The 12,483-nt window shown below is 45.9% G+C and overlaps 1 protein-coding gene across 2 annotated transcripts in view; it reads left to right on the forward strand.

The window, feature by feature from the left end:
• Positions 1 to 1,528: 1,528 nt before the first annotated feature.
• The window catches only part of mei4 (meiosis-specific, MEI4 homolog (S. cerevisiae)), a 68,748-nt gene continuing 57,793 nt past the window's right edge, over positions 1,529 to 12,483 (forward strand). Inside the window, exons 1-3 of one of the 2 annotated variants that reach the window (XM_028605278.1) lie at positions 1,531 to 1,679; positions 6,054 to 6,296; positions 9,348 to 9,865. In XM_028605278.1, coding sequence (XP_028461079.1) covers positions 1,652 to 1,679; positions 6,054 to 6,296; positions 9,348 to 9,865 — 789 coding nt within the window. In that variant the 5' untranslated portion in view covers positions 1,531 to 1,651. Of the gene's footprint in view, positions 1,680 to 6,053; positions 6,297 to 9,347; positions 9,866 to 12,483 lie in introns of both variants that reach the window. The other variant, XM_028605279.1, reaches the window with a different exon arrangement.

A 12,483-nucleotide genomic window follows, 5' to 3' on the forward strand; every position in this document is an offset into this window, starting at 1 on the left:
TCCGAGGCAAAGCTGATTGAAAAATCTGTTGGAGATGACTTTTCTCTCGGCAAACAATATTCTCTTTTAGGGTCGATCCTTGCACAATCAAAGGGAGATTGTATGCATAAATCATTTGTCACACTTCATTTCACTCTCTCAGCGTCCACTCTGTAGATTACATCCATACTGTGCAGCAGATTCATCATGTTGCTGGGTAACAAAGCAAAGCTCCCCATCGTCCCGCGGAGCTTCTCCCGACCTTCCCCTCTATGCCTGCAGGCTCTGCACTGACTGAGGGAATCGCATTATATGGACACTCTCGGCCTAAAATGAGATTCCTTGGGAAAGTGGCTGGCCTCGAACTCTGAGAGGAGGTGAGCGGCTCAGTGATCCGGCAGGACCTCTGTATCGAGCTGCTGCTTCTCCAAATGAAGAATAGTTGGTCGGGGACGCCTGGAAAGAGATATTTCTCCAGACAGAAGCCTGGCTGCACTCCATCTCCACCTCCACCCAATATGCTAGATTAGCTATTAACTCTTAAACAAGTTTCCACAGCAGAGCTGTTTATACTGCAAGTTTATATCCACAACGTTCCACTTCTGAGATTGCTCCGGTACCGCCGGAAATTCGGCTGGATGTCCGTCCCTGTCTGCTGGATGTGCAGAGCGGGATACCCAGGGCTCGGTTTACACCTATCACCATTTCTAGCCACTGGGGGACCATAGGCAGGCTGGGGGAACGTAAAGTGAAATTTTCATGGCATGGGACCTTTAATTACTAATGTTAACTAGCATTTTAGTTAGCAATAATTAGCCTGTGCCTATGTTATCTCCTTACATATACCTACGCTCTCAGTCTGCAAGATTGGGAATGATTGAGATTTCTCTTGGCACAGCTACCAAAAGACTTCACACTTTCAGACAGGTTGCTCACGTCACATCTACGTCTTCAAGCTCAGTTGGAGGCTGCTCAGTAACACTCAGCCAGCACCAGAAAAGTGCTTCTAATATCCTTCACTGGTCTCCGTCCAGAGACATGGGATCTGTTGGTCCAGTTTATATATGTCAATGGTGTGGACCCTAGGAAGAGTAGCTGATGTTCTGCATCCGCTAATGGGGATCCTAATAAAATAAAAAAGTGGATGTTAAGTACTACAAAAAGTAATAATTGTAATACAATAATTATAAATAATATAAAAATGTTTTAATAAAATTAAACTGTCAGTGTTTAGGTCAGTTTTTATTCCTGCTGCTAACACTTGTGAGTGGCCGTTTATGCATGTAACTGTTTGAGAGCTGTGACCAGGAGAACATTTGATAAGTAGTGTCATGGCCGCCATTGTGTGACAGAATTCTACGGGTCGCAAAATTACGAATCCCACTATGGCCACGCCAAGACCCGCCCTACGAAGCAGCTCGATTGGTTGGGGTTAGGCATTTCACCTCGAGTAGCATGGACGCCTGGCCAATAGTAGTGTGTGAACGCTATTGAAGGGCGGGTCTTGGCGTGGCCATAGTGGGATTCGTAATATCGCCTACGGGTCACAGATTTCGTTATAACACTTGTCCAGGCAGCCGGTTACGGTGCAGCTGAAGTAGCAACGTTGTTGTAACGACTGCACACTTTCAACAGGGGGGGGGGGGAGTTTAAGGACAACAGGCGCCACGCAATGGATACTAAAGAGAATCATTCAAAAGGTAATTAATTAAAAGGGTAACGAATTAGTTTGACAGTTGACGTTAACCGTTTGAAGCGTCAATGTCACGTTAACTCCTTGATGTTGTAGCTAGTTCATGAGCTAGCTAGCTAACGGTTAGCATGTCGGTGAGTTCAGCTAGCGAGCTACAGCCTTATTGCCCTAGTTTAGGGTCATGTAAAGGCGGGGTTGTCATTGTTTTCTGCAGCAATGGTATTTTAGCCAACGTTACGGTGCTAGTTTGTGCACGCGTGTTTGGATAACTTAGCACAGAGCAAGCGAAGTCAATTACGAATTGTATCGTTGCAACATTACAGTCACTTTTTTTTGAAAAATCACTGCGTGTCTTTCGTGATTTGTTCATTGCACAAGTTGCATTACTTTGAGGGCTTACTTCTTGTGAAACATATTGTCTTATACAACTATGAACGTGATGACGTCTCATACAACTAGGAACGTGGCTGGATTTCGAGTTTCTCTGGCCAGTGGTGGAATGTACTGTATCTAAATGTTGAGCTACTTGTACTTTACTTGAGTCTTTTCTTTTCATGCCACTTTCTACTTCTACACCGCTACATTTCAGAGAGAAATATTGTACTTTTTACTCCACTAGCTTTAGTTACTTTACACACGAACCCTTATGTTGTCTTTCCGTCCACCATGAATGTGGAGAGGGAGTTAGATTTTTAAGTGGCAAGTGCCAGTGGCATGTACTTCCGGTACTTGCGTATGAATTGACGCAGTAGTGAGTAGTATCAAAGCCGGTCTACAGAAAGCCATTCCACTCCCTATTCAGCCCCATTGTACCGAATTTGGTTGCAGTTCCACCAGAGTTCCACTGGGGGTGATGGCGGTCCAGTGCTAAATGAATGGGAGTCTATGGAGCTAGACAGCTAAATGTGTCTCTTTCGCCTGATTCCTGTTGAGAAACCTCAGATTTGATTGTAGTTTTTGCAAGTTCAACATGGGTTATAGGTCGAAAGTTGAATGAACAAGTACTTATGTCCTTTTGATTTCTTACAGGGTGAGTCGTTGTTGCCCATAACACGCTAGCATTCTGCTAATGAATGCTGATTGGTCAGCGAAGGTCTGATTACGATCGGAGATCCAGCTTGACGGCATCCGAAGCAGAGCCTGAATGTCAGAGTGAATATTTCGGCGTGGTCTTTAAAACATCAGCAAACCCCTTTCTAGCACGTGTATTAACAGGGAGAGACTAACCTGTCAGCTGTGTTGTATTAACAGGGAGAGACTAACCTATCAGCTGTGTTGTATTAACAGGGAGAGCCTAACCTGTCAGCTGTGTTGTATATATGTGGTATAGCTTCATAGAGTCCCAGTCATTCTGCACTGGCCTGTCAGCGCCCCCTATATGGATCTCTGGTGGAACTGCAACCAGTTCAGAAGCCGGAAGTAACGAGAGAGTGGAACTTCTTCCTATATTAGAAATTCTTTGGTAGTATGAAAGGGCGAAAATCCGTTACGTTGGTCAGGGTGGAGGATGGGTAAAACACAGGACTTACACCCAGGAGAGCGTGGATCGAGTCCCTCGTTTGACTTTGTGTCCCGCGATTGATATTTCTTTTTCACATTTGTTGTTTCGTTAACCCTAACCCCGTTATTCTTTTCCTAATCCCAAATGTTTCTAGTTTTCCTGAACGCAACCTACGTAGCCTCGCGATAAGACGTAGCCTCTCGATAAGACATCCTCGCGATAAGACGCCACGTGGCTTTAGAAAGTGGCACGTATATTTTAACGAAATGTTACGTTGTAAGTTATATTTTAACGTTATAAGTTATATTTTAGATGTTTCCGTGAAGAACAAAGGTATAGTTTAACGTTATAAGTAGGGATGCACTGAAATGAAAATTCTTGGCCGAAACCAAAAACCGAAAAAGAGGAAACCAAGACCGAAAACCGAAACACCGAAAGAAATTATGCCAATTATTAATACCATTGCATTTATGGCTATGACTGTGTACTAACTTTACTAAAATCAAGGCATTGCAATTGTATAAATTAATATTAAAGTTTAATTAAAAAAAATATCTAGCAGAAATATGGCTACAATCTGATCTGTCACATACAGTATATAGTAGCCTAAGAACAGAATAGCTTACCTATTGTTATTATTATTATTTGAGACACTTTCTTGCAGGATTTCCCTGAACATATCAGACAACGAGGGTGGATGCCCCTCATCTGGTGCAGAGAGACGAGTCTTTTTTTCTGCGCTCTGATCTCCTGCGCTGGGCGCTGCTCCGTGCGCGCTCCGTCTCCACGCGGGTTCTCCTCATCCATCGCGGCCTGGATCATTTCTCGTGCGCCCTGCTTTATTTCCGCATCCAAGTAATGGTCTTTATAACACGGATCAAGTACAGTCGCGATGAAGTGCAGAGGATCCGAATAGATCTCACTGAAACGTGTGCTGACAGACTCTTAAGAGCGTATTTCTCAGTGTTTTCACTCCGTGGTCCGTCTCAGCCTCTTTGCTTAGGAGACGCTTTGCAGGTGGAACCAATCGGGTACTGACACACGTAACCCTAACCCATGAACAGTGGTACTGTTCATGAGAAAACATCCGAACTGCTCGGTTGGCTTGACTCGGTCGGTTTGTCTCGGTCGGCTTGACTCGGTCGGCTTGTCTCGGTCGGCTTGACTCGGTCGGCTTGTCTCGGTCGGCTTGACTCGGTCGGCTTGACTCGGTCGGCTTGTCTCGGTCGGCTTGACTCGGGTCGGCTTGACTCGGTCGGCTTGACTCGGTCGGCTTGTCTCGGTCGGCTTGACTCGGTCGGCTTGACTCGGTCGGCTTGTCTCGGTCGGCTTGACTCGGTCGGCTTGTCTCGGTCGGCTTGACTCGGTCGGCTTGACTCGGTCGGCTTGTCTCGGTCGGCTTGTCTCGGTCGGCTTGTCTCGGTCGGCTTGACTCGGTCGGCTTGACTCGGTCGGCTTGTCTCGGTCGGCTTGACTCGGTCGGCTTGTCTCGGTCGGCTTTTCTCGGTCGGCTTGACTCGGTCGGTTTGTCTCGGTCGGCTTGACTCGGTCGGCTTGTCTCGGTCGGCTTGACTCGGTCGGCTTGTCTCGGGCGGCTTGTCTCGGTCGGCTTGACTCGGTCGGCTTGTCTCGGTCGGCTTGACTCGGTCGGCTTGTCTCGGTCGGCTTGACTCGGTCGGCTTGACTCGGTCGGCTTGTCTCGGTCGGCTTGACTCGGTCGGCTTGTCTCGGTCGGCTTGTCTCGGTCGGCTTGACTCGGTCGGCTTGTCTCGGTCGGCTTGACTCGGTCGGCTTTTCTCGGTCGGCTTGACTCGGTCGGTTTGTCTCGGTCGGCTTGACTCGGGTCGGCTTGTCTCGGTCGGCTTGACTCGGTCGGCTTGTCTCGGGCGGCTTGTCTCGGTCGGCTTGACTCGGTCGGCTTGTCTCGGTCGGCTTGACTCGGTCGGCTTGTCTCGGTCGGCTTGACTCGGTCGGCTTGACTCGGTCGGCTTGTCTCGGTCGGCTTGTCTCGGTCGGCTTGTCTCGGTCGGCTTGACTCGGTCGGCTTGACTCGGTCGGCTTGTCTCGGTCGGCTTGACTCGGTCGGCTTGTCTCGGTCGGCTTGACTCGGTCGGCTTGTCTCGGTCGGCTTGACTCGGTCGGCTTGACTCGGTTCGGAGCGTGTGTGCGTCGCACGGTTTGTCGGTACGCTGTTAATGTGCACTAACCACTTACCGCCGTAGTGCCCACTTTCGACACCTATGTTAAAACACTTACTGGAAATGACGAGGGGGATGAGCGTGACGAACGCAACACATGGCAGCTGATTGGACGAACGCGTCACGTGGGTCTTGCTGCCCCCGAATTTCAAAACAGACTCTAATGGCGTCTTGTTCGTATGTGTTTCTGAAAACATTTTAAGCGAGAAGTAGGCCTTACAGTTGCTGAATCTGTCTGAATCTGACCGCTCCTCTAGTGGCGTGTGGCGTGCTGCTGCTGCAGGTCACGTCACGTGTAGAAATGGCAAGTGGGAGAGATAAGGAAGGCTGCCCGGAGTTTAGGGATGCGCCAGCATCGTATATAGTCTGGTGTGTGGGAACATTTTGGATTTCATGTTAACTATGATGACAATGATAAATGATAAAACAATAGATAGAACTGCCACTGTGTCCAAGCATTGTGCAACATGCATTCAATGTGCTAATTTTAGCTATATTTCATATGCTGAAGTATATTTCTGGATTGTTAAAGATTGAAAGAAAAAAATAACAAGAACCATGACCCTAAAACCGTGATACGAACCAAAGGTTTTGTGAACCGTACCACCCCTACTGTGGATGTTTTGTTGGCTGTCTTCCCTGAAAGTCTGCCCTCCTCACTTTTTATACACATTTTTCTTAGGAGCGAGTAAAGAGGAGTGGTTTTTCAAGAAGGCCAAAGCCGCCCTGGCAGTGGCTATAATAAAGAACAGGCCCTCGGGTGTGAGTAGCAGAGAGTATGCTGAGGCTTGGGCCTGCAAGCTGATGAGCCAGGATAGAAGCTGGAGGGGGAAAGCCCGGGGGCTGCAGCAGGAGGTGCTGAAGCTGCGGCAGGAGTTACTGCTCACCAGAGTGACCAACACAAAGAGCACCACGGAGGCAGCAGGTAGGCCTCCCTGGCTGCGTCCCAGGTCCTTAGGACTCCTGCACAATGCCTGCGTGGCGTGAGCGTGTCAGCTGCGTGGCGTGTCCGTTTATATTTCGGCTCCCATGGTAACAGGTTAGAGCTTACACACTGCCTGCGTGACACGCATGTCTCAGGCGCGAGCCGAGCTGAAAACGCGTGCATGCTAGAAATAGAACCGACGCCTATTTTTCACGCGACACAAAAGCATGTTGGAAGAGTTTCAAGGCAAAATAGAATAGGAAAAGATGTTTATATGTCATTTTGACACAAATACATATTAATAAATGACATGTTGATGTTTGAAAGTCTCAAGGTTTTGACATAGATGCAGATACACATGTAAAAATAATTATCGATTTTCAAATATTGCACCTGTCAATACAAAAGGAAATATTCTGGAGCCTATTTTGCCGTCAATACTGCCGACGTTGTCTTTGCTGTAATCAAATCAGTATTTATTTATGTTTATGGGAAACATCCATGTGTCCAGACAAGGCTAGCAGCAGCAGCACCGCGTCAGACACCTTTCTGGTGTGTAAAGTAGACCTGGGCAATATATCGATATTATATCGATATTGTGATAAGAGAGTCAATTTCGTTTTAGATTTTGGATATCGTAATACCGCGATATGGCATAAGTGTCTTTTCCTGGTTTTAGAGGCTGCATTACAGTAAAGTGATGTCATTTTCTGAACTTACCAGACTGTTCTAGCTGTTGTATTATTTGCCTTTACCCACTTAGTCATTATATCCACATTACTGATGATTATTTATCACAAATCTCATTGTGTAAATATTTTATAGTCAACACTACAATATCGTTGCGGTATCGATATCGAGGTATTTGGTCAAAAATATTGTGATATTTGATTTTCTCCATATTGCCCAGCCCTAGTGTAAAGACATAGAAAACACCACGCAGCCGCCACACAGGCAGTTTGCAGGAGCCCTCTAACTGCATCCACGTTTCCTTCACTTGCTTCCCTTCCTCGCGTCTTAGTTTGCTTTTCAGTTCTCTTATTTGATATCTCCTCTCTCCTCGCTTAAACTGGAAGTTTTTCTGGCCCTCCTTCTTGAAGACGGTCTCAAAGCTCTTATTCCAGCCCTGAGGAGCTAGGAAGGAGGAGGGATCTCCGAGGAGCTATGAGCGAGGATACAGAGAGCAGCCTTCCCAGAAGCCGTGCAGCTGAAAGCCGTTGCTAACTCCGCCCACACAGCTGACGAACTCACGTGATGCTTCAGAGAAAAGAACGCCCCATCCCTCTAAAACCACATTTCCTTGTCTTCCTCTTTTTTTATACGCAGTGGTGTATTTTTTCAAAATGATGTGCCACCTATTCGTTTTTGAGAAAGAAACAATCGGTGCACTGATCTGTTCAAGAGCCACTTGATAGAATTCGTCGTTAAAGTTGTTTCGGACTGAGCTCATGAAGTGGCGTATGTATGACACGCAAATTCATATGCCGTTTTGCCGTGTTATCAAGACGCATAATCGCTTTTTAGCCTTTTTGTCAACGCCGTTTGGCCTCCATTGACCTACATTACGTGTGAATTATCGCCGTAGCGAGTAGTATGAAAAGGCGGAAGTCCACGGACGGGTAAAACACAGGACTTCCACCCAGGAGAGCCGGGATCGTGTCCCACGTGTGGCGTTTATCAGCTGTATTTTTGTTTTTTTTAAGCCTTCCCCAATGTTTCTTTCGTAATCCCAACCTTTTATTGTTTGCCTAAAGGTACGACGTCGGTTACTGTCGTTTTTTTGTGTTACTAAAGCCTTTCCCAATCTTTTTTTTTTTTTTTTTTTTTTTACGTTGCTCTAGTGATAGCACGGCACGTTCTCGCGATAAGGTATGTTTACATCTCCTGTATACAGCGTAGACATACATGTGGATAGCTCAAAATGCGTACAGGTAACACGCCATTTGGTGTGTAAGTCATGATGCCATGTCGGTTGTTGGGTTTTTGTATAATGAAAAATTGTTGCGATTGAAAATCATCACACCGATACTTTATAGCTGTCTGGTGAGAAGAAATTGTGAGTCTGCTGTTGGTAAAGTATACACACTGACCGGGTCAAAAGCAGCTGTAACCCTGACAACTCAACATTCATGAGCATTATGTAGGTGATCATTAGCAGCCTGCTGAGATAACCTCAGGGCCGTGCGCTCAGTGTCAGGATGCATCTGTCCTCGAGATATCTTCTCCTCCAGACTTACAGCATCTGCAGAGACACACTCTGTGCTTGGATATATTCATAACATTCTCTGCCCTTTTTTTTTGTTGTTGCCACAAGTTCCCCTTTTCAGCAGAAAAACACAGCTTCTCTGTAAGAATGAATTATTCTGAAACGTTTACTTTTCAACAGTGGTGGGGAAGTATTCAGATGCTCTACTACAGTACAATATTTACGAGATATAGTGGAGTACAGAGAAGTATAAAAAAGGTGCAGAGATGGAAATAAAAGTACATTGAATTTGTTCTTAAGTACAATACTTGAGTAAATGTCTTAGTGCCATTCCACCACTGCCTAACGTTGCATACATGGGGTGGATCCCAAGTCTCTTATTTGATATCGCTCCCCTTCTTGCTTGAACCGGAAGTCGTTCTGGCCAAACTTTGCTTCCGAGAAGACTGCTCTCTGTATCCTTGCTAATAGCTCCCCAGAGATCCCTCCTCCATCTTCTGAACGTTTTGACAATAAACTACATTGACACAACAGTATGTGGCGTTAAACTGGACAGGCCCAATAACCTCTGAATAGTTCTACTGGTTGTTAAATTGCAATGGGAGCGGCAGGATAATTTAAAAGGCAACCGTGACTAAATTTTTTGTACAGCCCTATTTCTGATACCGTGGCGGCAGAAATACACTACAAAATCAACATAGAGGAAACACTGGAGGAGATGTCAAATAAGACAACTGAGATTCAGCCATGGTCTGCCTCAAAACATGGAAAACAAATACTAGTTTACCTTTTTATAGGCTTGTCTGAAGCCCATAGATACTGACTTTCTGTGTAAAATCTTCCAGGCCAGGACAACACGATGTACAACGCTTCGCAGGATCTGTTTGGGCCAGGAAGCGAGGCGTACAGCGGCGAGCCTCAACCGGCCAGCGACTCTGAGACTCCCGAGCTCCTGCAGCTGGAGCCCCGGCCTGCCGCCGCGTTCCCTCCCGCGCCAGTTCCCTCCGGTCATCGCGGGACGGCAGCGCTCCCTCACGAGCAGTTCCTGCAGTCGCTATGCGCCCTGCACCGAGTGGAAGAAAACAACCGAGGCCTGGAGTCGCTGTGGTTCAGCCCCGACGGCGGTGCGGGGTCGGTGTTGGTGGACTCCGTGTGCCAGCTGTTGGACTCGGTGGTGGCGGCGTGCAGGGACCCCCCGCCGCAGGGACCGCGTGACCTGATCCTGACGGCCTGCCAGGTGGCGGCCCGAGCGATGGACCTCTTCTGCTCCCAGCGGCTGCCGTCGGCGGAGTTCACGAGACGCGTGGAGGAGTCGCTGAGCGAGCTGACCGGGCTGCTGTTGCACAGCAACCAGCTCAGCACGGTGAGTACAGGGGACAATTACTCCCACGCAACATTTCTATTTGGCCACAGCTGGAAACTTACCCCCGCTGTTATCCATCCATCCATCTTCGTCTGCTTATCCGTGGTCGGGTCGCTGTTAGAGTATTAATTAAAGCAAGAAATAGACCTGGCCTTTTTGATAATACGATATGTAAACATTCAAAGTAGGGCTGCAACTAATGATTCTTTTCGGTGATTCTGAAAATAATATCCTCGCCTAGTTACCGGTAATTCATTGTTTCATCTATGAAATGTCAGAAAATAGCGTATAAAGCTCAAAGTGACAGTCTAAAACCCAAAGATGTTCAGTTTCCTGTCCCAGAGAAGAGAAGAAACTAGAACACATTCACATTTAACAAGCTGACATCACACAAGTTTTACTTGTTTTTTTTTTTTTTTTTTGAAAATGACTCAAACAGATTAATCTGTTATTAAAATAGTTGGCCAATAATTTAATAGTTGACTACTTATCAATTAATCTTTGCAGCTCTAATGCAAATACTGCACGCTATTTGAGAAAACTGACATTGCAATATTTTTCTTCTCTGCAATATGAAATAATAGCCTCTCTAGGATGGTCCAGGGAATGCATTGTGCTTATAATCTTTCATACAAGTAATACAAATCTCATATCAAGTGTCTCAGTCAGCTCCTATAAACTTCAAGGCGGTAATCAAAAGTTTTTATCTCTTGGGGCGCCCAGTTAGCTCGCCTGGTTGGGCGTGTGCCCCATGTGCAGAGGCTCAGTCCTTGTCACTGTGGCCGCAGGTTTCGGTTCCGACCCACGGCCCTTTGCTGCATTGCATCCCCCTCTCTCTCCCACGTTCTTGACTTAATCTGTCCTATAAATAAAGGCAATAAAACCACAAAATAATCTTAAAAAAAAAGTTTTAATCTTCTTCTTTAAACAGCTTCTACCGCATGATAATTAAAATGTACTCCAGTGGTGACGGCAGAAAGCACGTATTAAAATAAAACTTCCACTTTCTTTGGCACAGGAAGTGAAAACATCAGGTGGAAAATATAATGACAAACAGAAAAATGAGCTAGTGTACAAAGTAAAACTTGCGCTAAGTAAAAAAACTAAAAGAAAGAAAGCATGGTCAGGCCAAGTTAGGTTGATCCAAAGATGCTGTCGGTGCAGGGACACAGATTAAATATTCAAATAAACGTGAAATGAACATCCGTCTTCAGCAGGTTTTACTGTACGGATTAAAGATGCAGCAGATTAAATTCCCACATTGTTAACTGTATTTTCTCACTACTGAACCTCCCTTGGGTAATTAGTCCTTTGCACATAGGCTTAAGGTCCTTACATGACAGTTGCGGGAGTTGGAATCCATTTAACACTACCCAATTTCCCTTGAGCATCATTAAAGATTCATAGTATTTGATTTTTTCAAAGCAAGACAGGAATATTGGGGTTTGTGTAGAGCTGTGTGTGGACTCAGCTTAATTCAATTCAATTTTCAATTCAATTTTATTTATAGTATCAAATCATAACAGAGTTATCTCGAGATACTTTACAGATAGAGTAGGTCTAGACCACACTCTATAATTTACAATTTACAAAGCCCCAACAATTACAGTAATTCCCTCAAGAGCAAGCATTATAAATGGCTATTGCGACAGTGGCAAGGAAAAACTCCCTCTTGGGAAGAAACCTCGGCAGACCCAGACGATTGGTAGGCGGTGTCTGACGGGGCCGGTTGGGGGTGTGAAGACGATGATAGTCGCATTGAAAATAATGGAACAGTGACTTTGAAGGTAGTCGTTGTAGTTCATGTCACAGCAGGACGTTGCGGGATGAAACGTGGCGCTGCAGAGCACGGGTGGGTGCAGCAGGACGCGGCCGGGCGTTGAAGGGAAGAAGAAACATAAGGACTCCGGGGAGTAAACTCCCCAGAGATAGGTTAGTAACAAGCAGTTCTGGGACAGGATGCATACAAAAGGAAACAAATGAAAACATTGATGAGAGAGGCTGTACTGGCCTGCCTCCCTCTACTCACACTATATTATTGATTATATGATCAATAAATCTGATGACTACGAAGAGAAGCAGGTGGGCCGGGTTAGGCGGACGCTGCAACTCCTCACTCCACCATAGACCCATATCTAACCTAACTATAAGCTTTATCAAAGAGGAGAGTTTTCAGTTTACTCTTAAATGAGGCGATGGTGTCTGCCCCCCTAACCCAGCCTGGGAGCTGGTTCCACAGGAAAGGAGCCTGGTAGCTGAAGGCTCTGGCTCCCATTCTACTTTTGGAGACTCTAGGAACCACAAGTGTTAATGTATTCAGTCAGCTGAGAGCGTGTAGGCAAATGTAGGAATTGATAATTTGTCAAATGGAAACCAAACCGAGTTTGATCAGAACAACAAAATGGGCCAAATATTTCTTTTTTCTGCATAAACAGGATTCAAAAGCAGCTGCAAAAAGGAGGATGAAAAAATGCTAGGGCTGCAACTTTTGATTATTCTCAATCCGTTTCCCCCTGATTAATCCTTTTTGTTCTACAGAGTGTCAGAATATAGTTAAAATTATTACAAGATGACTTTAAATTGTTTGTTACGTCCAACCAGCAGGACCAAATACAAAT

The sequence above is a fragment of the Perca flavescens genome, chromosome 18, assembly GCF_004354835.1.
Source record: "Perca flavescens isolate YP-PL-M2 chromosome 18, PFLA_1.0, whole genome shotgun sequence".
NCBI lineage: Eukaryota > Metazoa > Chordata > Actinopteri > Perciformes > Percidae > Perca > Perca flavescens.